This window comes from Telmatherina bonti, assembly GCF_933228915.1.
Source record: "Telmatherina bonti genome assembly, chromosome: 15".
In the NCBI taxonomy this organism is placed as follows: Eukaryota; Metazoa; Chordata; class Actinopteri; order Atheriniformes; family Telmatherinidae; genus Telmatherina; species Telmatherina bonti.
In genome coordinates this window covers 12,963,335-12,981,294 of record NC_136613.1, presented here as the reverse complement: position 1 = coordinate 12,981,294, position 17,960 = coordinate 12,963,335, and the positions used below count along the sequence as shown (strand labels likewise).

The 17,960-nt window shown below is 37.6% G+C and overlaps 1 protein-coding gene across 4 annotated transcripts in view; it reads left to right on the top strand.

Annotated features, from left to right (window-relative positions):
* Nucleotides 1-1,779: 1,779 nt before the first annotated feature.
* usp9 (ubiquitin specific peptidase 9) overlaps nt 1,780-17,960 on the top strand; it is a 36,241-nt gene continuing 20,060 nt past the window's right edge. For all 4 annotated transcript variants that reach the window (XM_079254454.1, XM_079254452.1, XM_079254453.1 and 1 more), the window contains exons 1-13: nt 1,780-2,142; nt 9,473-9,741; nt 12,469-12,614; nt 12,986-13,065; nt 13,761-13,873; nt 15,048-15,266; nt 15,999-16,114; nt 16,244-16,495; nt 16,611-16,746; nt 16,841-16,993; nt 17,192-17,296; nt 17,421-17,627; nt 17,735-17,871. In XM_079254454.1, the coding sequence (XP_079110580.1) occupies nt 9,640-9,741; nt 12,469-12,614; nt 12,986-13,065; nt 13,761-13,873; nt 15,048-15,266; nt 15,999-16,114; nt 16,244-16,495; nt 16,611-16,746; nt 16,841-16,993; nt 17,192-17,296; nt 17,421-17,627; nt 17,735-17,871 (1,766 nt within the window). In that variant the 5' untranslated portion in view covers nt 1,780-2,142; nt 9,473-9,639. The remainder of the gene's footprint in view (nt 2,143-9,472; nt 9,742-12,468; nt 12,615-12,985; nt 13,066-13,760; nt 13,874-15,047; nt 15,267-15,998; nt 16,115-16,243; nt 16,496-16,610; nt 16,747-16,840; nt 16,994-17,191; nt 17,297-17,420; nt 17,628-17,734; nt 17,872-17,960) is intronic.

Here is a 17,960-nt window from a genome sequence, read left to right as displayed (position 1 = left end):
GGCAAGGACCCAGGGGCCCAAACCCTCTTGAGGCCCATGTGGGGATCACGTAAGGCATACACCAGCAGTTTGGACATGAAACAAATGTACATAAAAGCTAGATAGTTACACCACAGTGTCTAGTGTGTTGCTATTGATACCACTGGCTGAGAGATGTTAGAAATGTCCTTTTACAATTCACAATGTTGTGGTGTGGAATGGGGCCCCTGGAACACTCTGGGCCCAGGGGCCTGTGCACTTTTAATCCAGCCCTGTATATAACTCAGTTTTTTTCATGTAATATCTTAGTGTTTGAAAAATTTGCTTGATAATAACTTTTTTTTTTCCACTAACACCTTGCAGAACGTTAACGTTACCTGGCTATCCAGTTTATTGCCCTGGTAACAGGTGATAGTCCAACCACTCCCTTTTAATTGAGATTACTCCACTGAGTGGGACAAATGACATAAAAACATTTCTGTGTAAACTACTGTCTTTTACTTTGCCATCAATAAGGACTAATTGGAACCGACTGTTGTATTGGTGTATGCAGGGCCAGATTAAAAGTGCACAGGCCCCTGGGACCAGAGTGTTCCAGAGGCCCCCTTCCCCACAGCAACATTGTGAAAATGGAATGATACACTCTGAAACAACATTTCTAACATCTCTCAGCCAATGGTACCAATAGCAATACACTAGACACTGTGGTGTAACTATCTGGCTTTGATGTACATTTTGTTTCATGTCCAAACTGCTGCTGTTGGCCCTACGTGGGCCCCATATGGGCCCCAAGTGGGTGTGGGCCCCTGGGCCTGTTCCTCTAATACCCATTGGATAATCCGGTCTTGGGTGTATGGAGTAAGATACGCAACCCTCTCAAAGCAGTGTACCTTGAATAAGTAGACATGGACTTTGGTGTTGACTTCAGTGGTGGAACAAACCTGTGCGAGTCAAAAGCAAGAATAAGCCTTGCCGACTGACAAATATCACCAGGCCCAGGAATAGAGAATGGACTACAAGTGTTATGATCACATGAACATTTTTATATGATCATGATCGTTTTAATGCACAAAGAAGTGCAACACCTGCTTCATCTTAAAATGAAATTAAATGAAATAAAAAATACTTTATTAATCCCCTAAGGGAAATTCAATATTGTAGTATATAATAATTAATTTGAGGAGGTCTTGTTCCAGAGGCTGATGGCTGCTGGCAGGAATCATCTTCTGTATCTTTCAGTCTTGCATCGGACCTGAAGAAGCCTCTCACTGAACACACTTTGTTGTTTCATCACTGTGTTGTGGAGAGGGTGTGAAGAATCCTTGATGCATTTACAAACAAATAAAAACACCAGAGACCTAAAATAAGTAATGCAATTATGCAAGAATTACCAAATTAGATAGACAGCAAAAGTACAAAACTAACAGTAGAGGTTGGTGAGATTATTCTTTGCTGTTTTGCGGATTGTTGCATTGTTCAAGACTGCCTCGGTAGTTTTTAGTTCAGAAATACCCTTGAGGACTTCTTTATGTAAAGACTTGCTCCGTGTGTGAATTCTAGCTTTTGCTATTACTTATCATTAAAGGAAACATAACTTTATTGCTTTATGACCACCCCGTGCGACAGGAGGCGATATACTGAAGTAGGTCGGCGATCCTCTCTTTGCGCCTGGTTTATATCAAACTACGGACTGGACTTTATTGTTAGAACCGGAGCCTCTTATCGGAATTGAGAGGGTTTTTTGCCCTTTACATTCAGCGGGTGTTGTGTTAGCAGAGCTGTTGTGAGATGTGATGCAAACCAGCTCATAGACATTGCTGGATGTTGGAGTTCAAACACTTGTTTGACCTGTTTTACCGAGCAGCATTTGTGTCCGACTTCGCTTCCGCCATGTTGAGCTGATTCAAGTTGTGAGTGACTGCTGGGACCGAAGTGACAAGCCCCAGAAACCGGACTAGATAGAGTTAGGGGGGCTGTTACCGCGCCGGTGACGCAGGAAAAACACCCAGAAGCAGAGGAAAAACGTAGGAAATAGATCTTTCTAGTAACAGCTTTTTTGTCCTGCGAAACTGTCACTAATATAGGCCACGTTTATATAATATACGACGACACCATCATTGAAGGCTTGGACGTGAATAGAGGGGAAGTCGTATCAAATTCCTGGTGAGTTGTTAGCCAACTAGCTCCGTCTATTTGCTGCTGATTGTTAGCCAGCTAGTGTTAGCGTCAGCTGCTGGTGTATTCAAGGTACCATTACGGCTTTCGTTGTTAACTTGCATTTCTGTGTTTGCTGTCTTTGTTTTCTCTGTTAACCACTGAATTTTCGACATTGTCAACGTGATTAGACTGCAATGTGTAATCGTAACTGTGTTTTCTGACTAGCTTTTCTCGCTAGATTCACTGAATCCAAGCTAACGTTAGCTACCTGCAAAAAGGACCTCAACACTGTCTACTTGCAGGGAAGGAACATTTCCTATAAACGTCCCATGTTTACAGTTTTGTGACATGTAGGTTACATTTAAAAATCCTTTATCACCATTTCTACCTAACAGCAACGCTGCTCTTAATATTTTTTTTTAAATCACTGGAGCGTCGGGGATCTTATTTTCTGTTTGTTTTAGCTAAGTTATAATCAAAGGGATATGGGTCAGAGCACTGTTAAATTTCAGGAAATAGACGACTCCCCTGTCACTATAATTCACCAGGATAGCGAGATAAGTTATTTGGGATGTTGAAATGATTGGAAAGTATTGTTAAGTTTTTATTTTATTGACTCAAAAGTAAGAAGTTGTCGAGTCATATCAGGGAATTGCCTCGCTAAATGCATTTTCGGATATTTATTCACACACAAGCTAGCTGTTAGCTAAGCAACTGTTTAGGTTGGTCCTTGTTAGCACGGCCGCTGCTCGCTGCAAATGGCCTTCTCGTCACATAGTTAGTCAGCAAGAATGGTATGTAAAGTGATTTTTGACCCATAATTATTGTCGTTGTACAACAGATTTAGTATGTATTGAAGCTCGCCAGTTTTGCTACAACGCTTTGCAGGGTAAATTCAGTGTTAAGGCCCAGACGAACATTGAGGCCTGTATGTGTCAGCGCAGTGAGCTTTGGACGACAAGGCCTTCATTGCCCTGCTGTCTGGGCGGATCGCCTTGCAGGCTAACCTGTACTATTAAACACCAGCCAGCAGCAGGAGTTGACTACCCAAACCACCAGCTGTTAATGGTAGTTGACTACGTTGGTATGTAACGATAGTTGCGTAATGTCATCGTTCACTTTTGAATTAATCTGCATTGTGTAGTTTAGGCAGATAGTCTGAGATGAAACATTTGAGCTTACGAGACCGATTTATCCGTCAATAAGATAGTGTGTAAATAACTTTAGTGACTAAAATTTAAGAGCCGGTGTGGCACCAAATTCTGTTAACCGAATCCTCAAAAAGTTTCAGGGAAAATTGCCATGCAAATGATTTATGACACTGTCTGTCATGATTTAATAGTAGTGGTAGTTTTGAGGATAGTCACTTCAATGTAAAGTAGGGCATGCAGATTACTAGTTAATTTTCAATGACAAAACTATTACTATTAAAGCATTGTTAATTCAACTTTATTTATATAGCGTCAAATCACGGCAATGCCATCTCAAGATGCTTTACAGACAGGGGAAAAAACAAAAACATAATGAAAGCCAATTCATAATAGCCTATATAAGGAAACCAACAGATTGAGTAACTTTTTGTGACTTGAAATCTCAAACTAAAGCAAAGAACAATTACTACCACATTCTGCAGATTTTCCCTCTGGTTTGCCTTAAAGCATTTATCATTTCTGTCCAAACAATGTTTACCATAAAACATTGCTATACATTTTTTTGGTTGCGCTGTAGTATTAGAGCACTTGCGATTTTTACAGAAAATATTGCAAGTTTTAATTCTTAAAAGGACGAGGTGATTAGAATAGGACTTGGTTTGTATAGAACCATAAGTAACAAGAGTCAAGCCCCTTCTCAATGATCATCATCTTTTGATTATTTATATATATAATTGCAACGGTATGTTGCATATAACTAGATACATCACAGCATGAGAAAGTTTCCAAAATGGCTCTTCCATAGCATTTACATGTTTTACACAAATTTATAAAACTTCTAAAATTGTTGCCGTATAATATTTGGACATCAAAGACCCTAATTTTTTTTTAAGCTTTAGCCTAAACCACAGTGTCTTATTGAATAGATTTAACAAAGCAGCTTAAAATATTCGGTCAACAATTTCCGATGTAAGAAAATATGATGGAATACAAATTGCTCAAATGACATATTTATTTTTGACCCAGTGTGAATACTATTGTGCCAACATGTTTGAAAATTATTCTGGCGGTAACTAAAACTACTTATCAGGTCTAAAAATTGGAAATGGCTCAAAGAGCAGTTCTGTAACTGTTTAGTACACAAAATACTATAGTTGTATGTGGCATAGGCCTTGGAGTAATATAGGTTGTTGTTATGGTATATACTATTATGACACTGGTTTCAGGCTATATATTTCAGTATGCTGTGCTCTTAAAGATTGCTTCTGTGTGCTATGAAAGTAATATGATTATTTATTTAAACTTTATGAATAAATTATTTATTTATAAATTATAATTGACTTATATATTTTAGTTCCTAATTCTTGATATTAACTTGTGCTTGGATTTTGCCCGTGTTGACTGATTTGCAGTATATTCAGACGAGCTTTACTTACTATTACGCTTAACTGCACTGACAAATGCTAGTGCTCAGGCCTTAGACATTAACTACCTGTAAAGAAGGACATTTTGAGTTAAAACTCCTTTGAACTGAATAGACTTTGTAGCAGCACAAAAAAATCAGCTTAATTTGTTCAACGAAGGTTAACTTATTGAACGGTACATAAGATGACAATATTTTAGTTTTAGTTTCAAACTTATGATTACAGAGGGCAGAGAAACAATAGTTAAGGTTCTTAGTTATGACTGTTGTGTAAAGTTTTGCATAATTTTAATCTATATTTCAATTTTTATGTAATGTGCATCCTACTCCGCTCTAGTTATGTCTTATTTCCAGCCATGTGTTGGAAAACTTTTTTCTGAGCAGAAGACTTTACAGAGACATTGTTTCAGGAAATAAGATAACAATATTCTGTAATTTGCTTGAGGTGCTTGATTATATTTTATACTGTAACGGTTTAGTTGAGAAACATGTTTGTGTTTTTTTCTTTTCTCTCAATTAAGATACACATCTTAGTGATTAAGCCTTATGTTGAAATGTAATTAGAAGTTTGCTTGGTACGTTTGTTTGCTTATTGATTTTAGTATTTCTGAGGCTTGCAACTAATGATTATTTTAATAGTCGACTGATCTATAAATAATTTTTTCGATCAGTCAATTAGTCATAATTATTTCTGTCACGTTCACCATCTGTGCTTCCAGTTGACACAGCTCTTTACAGGCTCCAGTATGTTTTAGCCCACTCTCTTCATTTGCATCATATGAATTTCCCCCTCATTCCCAGTCAGTTACAACATAATGTAAGTTAGTAAGTTAAAAGAATGTCTCCTGAATCAGTGGAATATTAAATTTAAGTTTAATAATTTATTTTGAAACATTCAAACTTAGCTATGATGTCATACCCAAGCTGTACAGGATTTGCCTAAAAAGGAAAACAAAATAAATTAAATATTTTGACATCTTAATTTTCATAGAATTGCATTGAAATGATTTACATCTTGGAAAAACCTGTTTTGTAAGGTAAACAAGGACCAGAATCCTTTAAAAAAAATTCCTGAATCTTAACAGTGATCCGGATCACCACCAAAATTAAATCACTTCTTCCTTTTCACATTTCCAACTCCTGAAAACTTCATGAAAATCTATCCATAACTCTTTGAGTTATCTTGAACACAAACAAACACTTAAAAGCCGGTAAAAACAAAATCTCTTTGGCAGAGGTAACAACAGCACATCACTGCTCGCTAATGCTAACTTTGCCATCCGGAAAGCTGGAAACCATGACTCGGGGTGCTTTCATTTCAGATGTTCATGCTGCCATAGTACGCCAACACATTTCACCTGTTTGACACTTTGTTTAGCGTGAAATATCCGTGAACTTTGAAAATAGTTCGTGCCGCCATCAGTTTGTTCTTTGTTGGCTAAACAAAGACGCTGCACAAACTGACAATACTGCCCCCAGCACTTCCTGTGGTGCATTTGCTTGGTGTTTAGAGTTCTTATGCTGTCTGAAAAGCCGTGGTTGATAAATGGCGTTAAGTTGCCTGGTGCTGTGTTTTATTAGCAAAGCTGTTGCGGGCGTTCATAATGTGAACAATTAGTCGACCAAGTCGACAACGTCAGCAATGAAAATTCATTGACGCGAAATTTCATTGTCGACGTTGTCGACTAATTGTTGCAGCCTTAGTATTTTTGGATTACAAGGAACAAATCAAGTAAAATGTTTGCTTGGAGCAAAGCTCAGTCTGAATACAGCATGTGATTGTTCTGATAAACAGATGTGTTTGGAATGGAAAATTAATGCAAATCCTATCACTCAAATTTTTTTGTGGTTATACATCCAGACCAACCTTCTGGTTTCATATGATCTGTCTGTAGTATTTACTTTGTAGGGGGTACACCAATTCACTTTTTTCACTTATCAGGTTATTATTGTCTGACCCCGATCTGGTACTGATCCCGATGCATCTTGCAGCCACCCTTTAAATTTGGAAACCTTTAAGGCTGGAAAACGGTTAGAATCGACATAAATAAGGAGGAAAGAGTAGTTTTTGTTGGATTCTGTTCACCACTGTGACAAAGCCCCTAAATGTTTTAAAAAAAAAAAAAAAAGATTCTCAGCCAGGACAATGCCAAATTTGGATATTTAATATGGCATGAATTATAATTTTGTTACAGAATTGAATAAATAAAAATGGTTGGCATAGAGGAAGCAATTCAATCAAAAGAAAAAGTTCAATTAAATAGGAGAAAGACTGTAATTATTGCTCAAATTTAAGGTGGTAATGATTGCGCATAGCAAATACTGATCATCTTCAGTCATAATTTGAAACCCCACTGAACTAATAAAGTAAACAAGATAGTTTACCAAATGCTTGGATGCACTGTTCTGCCTAAGTCACTTATGGGGTACCGCAGAGATTGATTCAGACCAGTTTTGTAAAAGGAGGACATCCCTTTTCTATGTTATTCGCTCTGGTCAAACACACCAGTAGTCTTTATAAACTCTGAATGCATTAACCTGGTAAAATTGTGCACCTTTCCTCCGAGCTGCCCAGACCAAGTGGCTAGTAACAGGCTGCGGTTTTTACCTAGGGTTTGGTTTGAGGGTTGTGCTATGATGAGTCCTGTCCAGTTCTTGGGGCTGGAAGAGATTTCCACACTCGAAGCCAATTGCAGAAGTATTATTACTAACTTTTGCAGAATGCATTAAAATAATGTGTAAAATCCATATATTAATATCTTTGCAGTAAGTTTGACAACCCTAGTTTAACATTGGTATCAGTTCTGTAGTATTGCAACAATTTTATGATTACAGAAAACAAGTATACATATACTATCTGACTGATACTAGTATACGTGCACCCCTATTGCTTCAAGCATACTTGTATTAAATTCATAACAGGATTGTCAGAAACATTGAAAGTTGACAATGTACCATTTAATTTCTTACAGCTGCCAGAAGAAGTTTTGATACTTTTAAAATAAACTTTGTCTGAATATGCTTTATGTAGAGGAGACAAATGTAGAGACTTTCTATCCTTTCACCTGAGAAGTTGTGCGGCTTTTAATGATAACATCTACAAGCTACTCTACTGGTGTGACTCAGAATGACTGAAATCTCATGTTTATTTCTTATCGAAAATTTGTCGCGCATCTTAACAGTGTCTTATAAAAATAATTTTTTTTCATCAATAGTCCTTAAATTTTCTATTTATGTTCTTTCTGTTGTGAGTTGTAGATGCTATTGAAATTAGTTGTACTACTGTCAGCATAAATGTTTTTTGTTTTTTTTAAATTTGTTTATGTGCTTCTTTGTGAGATACATAGAAATTGTACATGGTGGGACGTTATGATAGCTCCTTCTGGCTCAATCACCTTAAGCGATGCAAATGCAGCAGCATATATTCTGGAGCATTTGCTGCCATTGTTTGGTTTAAGTGAGTGTGCATGACTCACTTAAGTTTATGCTCAGATACACTTTCTAGCAAAATCATGTCATCAAGAAGCCTAATTTTCCACATGTAGTAAGAAAATACTCAGAATTATATGCTAAACTTTTTTCGTGTTCAGCCTCCTCGCTAGACACTTAGTTACATCCCCTTCGGTTTGTTTCCAGCTGTGAGAGTGTTTCTCCAGCATAAAATCTCCTGCTGTGAAGCGCTTGTGTGAACGACTGCAATTGCAGGATAAGACTGGACCAAATTTTCCATGTTTTCTTGAGCATGTTGGGTGTTATGTGAAAACAAGACTAATGAAATGCTACCCTTTCACTGGTACAAAGATGTGCCATGAACCATGTTGGAACTTGGGATGGATTCATGCAGACATTTATTGTGACACTAAAAAGTTAATACATCTGTGGTATCATAATGCAAAAGATGTCAATTAACATGAAAACAGACTTTTGAAGACATCATTTTGAATTCTGGGGATTAAACAGTGTTAAAATACCATACTAAGAGGTTAACTATGCAACAATCAAAATGTCCTCTGCGCAAAAGACAGCGTCATAGATAGATGGGTACTTTTATCAATCTCCCGCATCAAATCAGAATTGGGAGAAGAAAATCAACCAGAGAGGTAGCAGCTGATCATATGACACTAGCTTTTAAGGAAAGGGTGTATCCGACGACTTAGGTGGTTGCAAACAGTGGATCACAATGATGAAGTTAACTCTGAACTCAGCAATGCCCACTCGTGGGTGAAATGGCTCAACCATGTAAAAGACTAAATATTAGGCAAGTGATATATGAACATTAAAATTGACAAACCTATTTACCTACATGACAGGAACATAAGTACAACTTAATGCTAAATTGTTTTGCTACGTCTGTGGCAAAACCCTTTTAACATGGGACAGATTAAGTTTGCAACAGCATTTGTATGATCGAGCTTGTAAGGTTGGGCTGGTGGTTACAAAAGATGTAAAAAAAAAAAAAAAAAAAAATGTTAGCAAGGACATTTTGAAACATCTCTGTGCTAAGTTGGAATTGTATGCTGATTGACAGATGTATATTTAATTGCCATAGAAAAACAGTTCATGCCCAAGGCATTTTTTTCCAGTTTCATATTCTTTCATTTTAGGTTAAATAACTGATCCCTTTCCATGCCGTGCACACCTTGGTTGTCAACTGAAGATGAATAGGTTATTGGTGATTGGCAAGTCCAATTTTGTCAATTTAGATGACAACTTTTTAAGTACATGTTAAAATTCTGACCTTTGCCCCTCTTCCCTGCTACAGGTTATGCAATGGTCTCAGCAGCACATCCAGATCTTCAGGTGCTTGTGTCCCTCTCTCGCGTGTTTGGCGTCTCTTCCCTCTGCTCTACAGCTGAGGTGGCTGTGATTTTCCTCCTGGCCAGCGCTCCCTAAGAGGCCAAGATTGCCAAGATCTGCCCTGTGGCGAGCATGACGGCCACCACGCGTGGCTCTCCGGTGGGGGGCAATGACAGTCAGGGCCAGGGCCAGGCACCTGATGCTCAGAGCCAACCCCCACTGCCACAGAACCAGGTCAGTGTCATTTTTCTACCCAGAATTAAAACACTTTTATTTATTTTTTGCTTTTTATGGTCTTTTTCAGCACACTAGAAGACAGTCGTGTTGATGTTTTCTTTTTTTTTTTTTTTTTTTTTAAACCAATATTGCTTGCACATAGCCACACACAGATGCCCATGGGGTACCAAAAGGAAGGGAGGAGGGAGCGGAAAAGAGTGAGAAAGAGAGCGAAGGCGAGGCATCAATGAACAGAGCCTTCTGAGTGATGGTTAAAGGATGTGTGTGTGTGTCTTTGCATGTGTGCTCATGCAGGCCTGTGGTGGTTAGAGATGAGCTTTGGTAAGACGTGAGAGGCAAGCTGCCTATGTAGGTCAGCCAAGCAGAAGGAGCCTTCACCATACACCCCCACATTTTACGTTTCTCAGTTATGTATCTCTTCTATCCCTTCTTTTTTACTCTTAATAGACTGCTGCTCACACCATTACTGATGTTTATGCATAATCATCGGGTGATGAAGGAAAGAAAGAAGGAAGTTATCCTCTTGCTTAATTTCACTGTTAGGGATATTGTTTGTTTTTCTAAAAAATTGATAATGACCCATCATTTTGGTCATTATCACTGAGGTGTACCCACATAATTTTAAATTTGTGCCTCAAACATCGCAGTCCTCACTTTCTTTCCTTTTTGTTGGTAGGGATGAAAAGAAACTTGTCCATTCATATGAATGGTCAAGCTGAAATGCTATAGATCTGATGACTAAATGGCATTGTTAAAAAGCTTTTCAGAAAACACACCTGTCTCCTTTTGTTTGTATGTTCGTTTACTCAACAGGACAATAGTAACTCTACCCTTAACCATTGCAGGGCCTGTCTTTTCAGTAGTATATGAACATGTGAACAGTAGTCTTGAGCAACAATTAAAGTGTCACACTTGCTTTTGCTGGTCAATAAGTTGGTTAAATCTGGATCTTGCACTTTATCTGAAATATAGAATGAATGGTAAGTAGCATTACTGAAAAATGCACTCTGTATTTTTTTTTTATACCACCCTGTGAGTAATTTAGAGGAAAGCTTTACAAGTAGAAAATAAGGAAATTTAGTGATATTTTGGGGCATTGAAATTGAATGTAATTTTCTTTGTCTTTCTTTTCAATTTTTCCTACGTTTCCTCGTTCAAATTCTATAAGCAACTTACAATATTTTTGGTATTTTGTCCACTGCATGTGTATTGTTGATCAAAACGGCCCATTGTCCAACCACACAACCCACTAGAAAGTAGAACATTCAAATCACACATCAGCCTTGGCGAGTCAGAAGGTTTCAGTGAGATTATGGATTAAGCTGATGAAGTTATTTTCCTTTTTCATGGCTGTTTAGCCAACTTTTTTTTTTACAACTCTGAAATAAAGATGTTGTTGAAATCTGTGTTTAACAGTAATGGACTTTGCTGTTGGATGAAGCACAGCCAGTTAAATTCCTTCTGGTTTCTTGTCCCTTATGTGTGAGAGACATGTGTTTGATCATCTTTATGTAGTGCATTCAAAATAAACAGCACAAATTGCTCTGGCCATGCTGTTGCTTTAATATGTAGGAAAGTTATAAATGGCATTTTTGCATTAATTATATGTAAATTTCACCCTCGAATTCTTGTTGCATGCCAACTTCTTCCAGGCCAGAACCTATATGTTCTGTGTGATGTACTGCCATACAGCTGGAAAGTAGAATGTACAAAGATTTAAAAAAAATCTAGCCATTTCAAAACAAAGATAAATGAACAATAATATCTCTACATCCAATCCCAACCTGTTTTATTTTTTTTTATTTTTTATTTTTTTTTGTAGCAGATAAGTCAGTGATGATTGTGATCTTAAGATTTTTTTTTTTTTTTTTTTAGCTTTTATAATATCACATATGAATCATTTGGGAGAATACCGCATAAGCCAGATATCATCCACCATCACAGTGTTCAGCTTTTGGTGAGAACTTTCCTCGCAAGAAGCTCAAGCTTTGGAAACAGTCCTGCAGGGTTTCAAAATAAAGGCGGCCGTGGTGCCCGTACACGCATCATGTAAAAGATAAATAAAATTTTAATTTTTCCCTCTTTTTTTTTTTTAAAAAGACAACAAATTATCATTGATTAAAAATGTATAAAAAGTCTGTTTTCATTCCTTGGTGCGTCATGTTCCAAACCACTGACTATTTCTTTGTCCACTGAGCTGCAAATGAACAGTTTCGACAGTTAAACTAACTGGTTCTGTTGAGTTGTGGTAAAACACAACAGAGCGGACTAAAATGTATTACCTGTTTAAATAATTCCCATTTATCTACAACGAGCATATTTTAATGAATGCATATTGCTGGCAAATGCAACTTAATAATAATAAATATCCTGGTGAAACGGCTTGTATCTGAAACAATATGCAGAAGCAGATATTTTAAGATGAAAAAAAATCTGCACCAAGTTCCAGTGAAGCTCATTAAGTTGCATAATTGGAAATACATCCAGAGTTTTAATGTTACATCTGAAAATGTATTCTTTATGCTGTTAATGGTCCTGCAGCTTGATTTCATGGCTCAGATGTTTTTGTTTTCTCTGCAGCATAAAGGATGCAGTTGATTTTTCTTTATATCTTTGTTTGAGGTCTCAAGAATTGTTTTGATTTATTTTAGAGCATTGTGTCTTTGAATTGTTTTGAGTTTCTGGTTTTGATTGTCTTTCTTTTTTCCTTCCCATCTTAAAAAGACGTCATCTCCTAACTCATCTAATGAGAACTCTCCAGTGAGCCCGCCGGATGAGCAGGGCCAAGGAGATGGGCCCCCTCAGCTGGAAGAGGAAGAACCCGCTTTTCCTCACACTGATCTTGCCAAGCTGGATGACATGATCAACAGGTATTTACTTGCCTTCTCAGTCAGATGCTACCTATAAACTTATACATAAGCCTGTGATTTGCATGACCATGACTTTTAACATTTAAAATTTACCAGGAACTCAGCTTATCACAGTTATTTTATTCCAAGGCCCCTTTCCTTGTATGAACCCATATGTTAAGAAAGTTTGCATCATGTCGACAAGCTTCTTTCCACTCACTGTACCGTAGTTTAGTCTGTTGCACATTTAGTCTGAGCACATCACAACAGTCATACTCTCACAGGGGAAGTGCTTACCAGTCTAAATTAAAATCTTTTGAATGTACTTAGAAAATACAGCATTCATCCTTTTAAGTGAATATAATTGTCTCATCTTCATTTTGATCTCTCAGGCCTCGTTGGGTTGTTCCAGTTTTGCCAAAAGGAGAATTAGAAGTCCTCTTGGAAGCTGCTATAGACCTGAGTAAAAAAGGTAGGAATGTACAGAATGTTCTTTTCAGTCCATGCTTTGTGGCATTTGCTTTTTACCAGCTGTGGCTCTTAAAGTAATGCTGGGAATCTCTTGCCTTCGACTCATTTAAGACATGTTAATAATCAAAAATCACTATAAAAACAAACAAAAACCAAACTATTACGTTTTGTTTGTGGATCTGTGTTTCTGATATTATTTATGCGTTTTATTTCTCTTATATTTTTTTTTAGCGAGTGATTCAGCTTCTAGTATTTATTAGAATATGCTATTCATAATTCCGCCAACGCTGATGGGGGTCTTCTGCATCCTAATGAAATTATACATGTATATTATAGACTTTCTGAATTTTACATCAAATCTTTAATGTGCAATTTTCCAGAACTGAGCAAAGAAGCATTGCTGAGGAAATCAAGCTTTGCAATTAAGACAATCAAGATAGCGCATACAGCCATGACACAACTACTTCATATTGCAGAACATCAGCTTAGCTTTTCTTAAACATTGGATCTAGTGGTACACAATGGAAAAATGGATTTCGTCCTTCATCTCTTGCACACAATTTCCTTTTGTGATATTTTCAGATGAACTTTATGAAGTTTGTGTATCTGTCATGCTTTTTAAACTTTATGATTTCACAAGGCAAATGTAAAATAAGTGACTGGTTTGGTATCTTACCAAGATATTTTTACTTGCAGGACTGGATGTGAAATGTGAAGCATGTCAGCGGTTTTTCCGAGATGGTTTAACCATTTCCTTCACAAAGATCCTGACAGATGAGGCAGTCAGTGGCTGGAAGTTTGAAATACATGTAAGTTTTCATTGTTGCATCCTCTTTTAGTCTGATTCTTTAAATCAAGGAATTAATGTGAAGTAATCGCATAGTCTATTAACTTAGGGACATGATGTTTGCTACCATGAAAGGTTGACAGAAATCTGTTTTATTGACAAGGCTGTGCCTAATCATGACCAATCATTTTAGTTGCATGTCAATGGATGAAAGCACTGTTTAGACCAAAGTATTGTCTTTAAATTGAGTTTTCTGTGTTGTTCTTGTAGAGCTAACTGAAAGCAGCAACGTCAGCAGTAATCAATAATGGTTTTGTTAGAAATGGGTGAGGCTAGCTGTTGTGCTGTATTACGATTATTGATTTTCTAGACTTTCCTCACAATCAGGTAGTGAGACGAAGAGGTATGTTATGAAAGAAAACTGTTTTAGTTTTACCTTCACCTTGACTTGTAATTATGTTGATATGCTGCTGTAAAAGTGCTTAACATCTTGATCACAAGTACTGGTCCATTACGGCAGACTTCCCTAATTAGTCTGTACTTACAAATAGTCATTAGCTTCATAAATACATTGTAGTGAGGAAGCACTGTGAAAGCTCGCCAAGAATACTGTGATGAGTCAGTCTCACATTGATTGCTCATCTGGTTTCCTTAGATGTGAATCAATCATGAGTCCACATAGTTAAGATTTTACTTATAAGACAATTTATAAGAACAGCTGTTTTTGTGAAAATGTGAAAGTTGTACATCTTTTGATGAGGTGAAACTGGAAGTTAAATCGCCAAAATGTGAGGTTTGCTGATTTTAAGAGTAAAGTATGTTATCAACTGCTCAGTCATGGTACAGCTGGCAATCAATATAATCAATATATGTTTAGATCAGAAGGCATAAATCGTGTAATATTGGTCACATTTTTGGGAAATGATTACAAACTTGAATTTGAAAGAAATGTACATATATGTGTGTGTGTGTGTGTGTGTGTGTGTGTGTGTGTGTGTGTGTGTGTGTGTGTGTGTGTGTGTGTGTGTGTGTGTGTGTGTGTGTGTGTGTGTGTGTGTGTGTATATATATATATATATATATATATATATATATATATATATATATATATATATATATATATATATATATACATACACACACATACATAAAATGTGTGATAGTTATATTTATCAATACCAATTTTCTGTCTTACAGAGGTGTATCATTAATAACACACACCGTTTAGTGGAGCTATGTGTGGCCAAGCTCTCTCAGGACTGGTTTCCTCTACTGGAGCTGTTGGCCATGGCCACCAATCCTCACTGCAAGTTCCACATTTACAATGGCACACGGCCCTCTGAGACCGTCCCTGCTGGAGCCCAGCTGACTGACGATGAGCTCTTCGCTCGACCACCAGACCCACGATCTCCAAAGGTGAACTATTGTGACTGTTGACCAAAGAAATTAAATGGCAACCATCATCATTTATTTAACAGATTTCTCAAGGACAGCCAACCTCACTTCCCTTGAGGAAAAAAAGTCATAAAATAGCGTTTTAGTCTTGGTTTTCTGGCCCTCCATGAACACAAAGAATTTCTCTCCTGATAATGGAAAAATATGGAAGTTGCTGTCCGCAAGACATAAAATTCTTTTCCGAGAAATGAGATGGTACAAAAGAGAAGGCGCTTACATCAGGGAGTAGGACAGTAAGAGTGATGAATACAGTGTGGGCACAGGGTCAGGATGAACACTACTGTGGCGCTGCTTGTCTGTCTGCCACCGTTGGCAGGAAGCCCAGCACTATTGGAGGTTGTCGTATGAGCTGTCAAGTCATGTTTTGCTACTGATTGATGGTAAAGATTGACATTTGGTGAGTCATTTCTGAACAATACTATAACAGTACAGGTTTATGTTTGTTTATTTATATTCTGGCAGTGTCAGGTTTTTGTTGGCCAAAAGAGTGTCTTTTACATTATGGAAATGGCGCTCAACCTCATGACTGTTTTTATCCCTATTCCAATGTAACTTGTCTTTTGTTTAGAGAAGATAGTGGAATAAACCGTTGTTTAGCTTTTAATTGGAATATAGTCTTTTAAAAATGTAAATTGATTACAGTGAATATGTAAAGCTTTTGTTTATTGTAGGTTTGTCTTTTTGTCTCCACAGGGTTGGTTGGTGGATTTAATAAACAAATTTGGCACGTTAAACGGGTTTCAAATATTGCACGATCGCTTCATGAGCGGCCAAGCACTGAACGTCCAGATCATCGCTGCACTTATCAAGTGAGGCTGTGTGAAATGCATCTTAGTGTACCCCATGTTGTAGACGTTACTCACCTCAAACTGTTTTTTCTTCATAGCTGTGTTGTTGCAAAGGTTTTGAACGGTTTTTTTTGTCCTTCTGTGTTCCAGGCCTTTTGGCCAGTGTTATGAGTTCCTCACATTGCACACAGTAAAGAAGTACTTCCTTCCAGTCATTGAGATGGTGCCCCAGTTTCTAGAGAATCTAACTGACGAGGAGCTAAAGAAAGAGGCCAAGAATGAAGCCAAAAACGACGCACTGTCCATGATAATCAAGTCTCTGAAGAATCTGGCTTCACGTGTTCCAGGGCAGGAGGAGACCGTGAAGAATTTAGAGATTTTTAGGTTAAAAATGATCCTTAGGTGAGTGTTAGAGCTTTTTGTTTTTAAGTTTATGTAATTAAAAACAAAATAATTGTGTTCTTATATGTCAAAAAAATAAGATGTTGACTTAACTCAAACTTTTTGTCATTACCAGGTTATTGCAAATTTCTTCTTTTAACGGCAAAATGAATGCACTAAATGAAGTAAACAAGGTGATCTCCAGTGTGTCCTACTACACTCATCGGCATAACCCTGAAGAGGAAGAATGGCTGACTGCAGAGCGCATGGCGGTAAGCTTGGCTTGTGAAATTTGAGATTTTCACGATGTTCCGCTTCTCCTTTCCAGACTTTTTTGAAAATCCTTTTGCCTCCATGCTGCTCCAGGAATGGATCCAGCAGAACCATATCCTGTCCATTGTGCTGAGAGACAGTTTGCATCAGCCACAGTATGTTGAAAAACTGGAGAAGATTCTTCGCTTCGTTATCAAAGAGAAAGCTCTTACCATGCAAGATCTGGACAACATCTGGGCTGCACAGGTGCTCTGCAGCTAAGTGTATTTCAATGCAAATAACTGCTTGTGATAATATTTAAGATGAATATTTTTGGAAATTTGCTTTATTAGTTAGATGTGCGTTAGTCAACAGCTTTTTACTTTGTTTTGCATTGTCAAATAGAAAAGATGTGTTAGATGGCTATTCATCTTGCCCATTTGTGTTGTTTGTTTCCTTATTCAGGCTGGTAAGCATGAAGCAATTGTCAAGAATGTCCATGACCTGTTGGCGAAGCTAGCGTGGGACTTCTCACCTGAGCAGCTTGATCATCTTTTTGATTGTTTCAAGGTAACTTTCTTTCACCAGTCACAGTAGTTAAACCATTTCACTTTGTTTCAGTTTCTATTAACTTTTTCCCCTCATCATTCCAGTGTTATTGTGTATCTTAATTGTGGTTCTAAACTATGTACAGGCAAGTTGGACCAATGCCAGCAAGAAGCAGCGTGAGAAACTGCTCGAACTTATCAGGCGCTTGGCTGAAGATGACAAGGATGGTGTGATGGCCCACAAGGTCCTTAACCTGCTGTGGAACCTGGCACACAGCGACGACGTGCCTGTAGACATTATGGACCAGGCTCTTAGTGCTCACATCAAGATATTGGACTACAGCTGCTCACAGGTACATGTAGAACATTGCTTCCGACAATAATGTTTAAATGCATGGCCAAAAAGGCTAGAGAGATCATTGCACTTGAGTTACAACGGATGTTGTTTTTATTTATTCAGGACAGAGACACACAGAAGGTTCAGTGGATAGATCGCTTCATAGAGGAGCTACGAACCAATGACAAATGGGTGATTCCTGCCTTGAAGCAAATCAGAGAAATTTGCAGCCTCTTTGGAGAAGCTCCTCAAAACCTTAGGTGAGATTATGGAAGGAATCAGTTTGAACTGTTAAAATACACTCTTGTGTACAGATAACCTGCTTTCTATCTAGGACTGTAGTTTATTA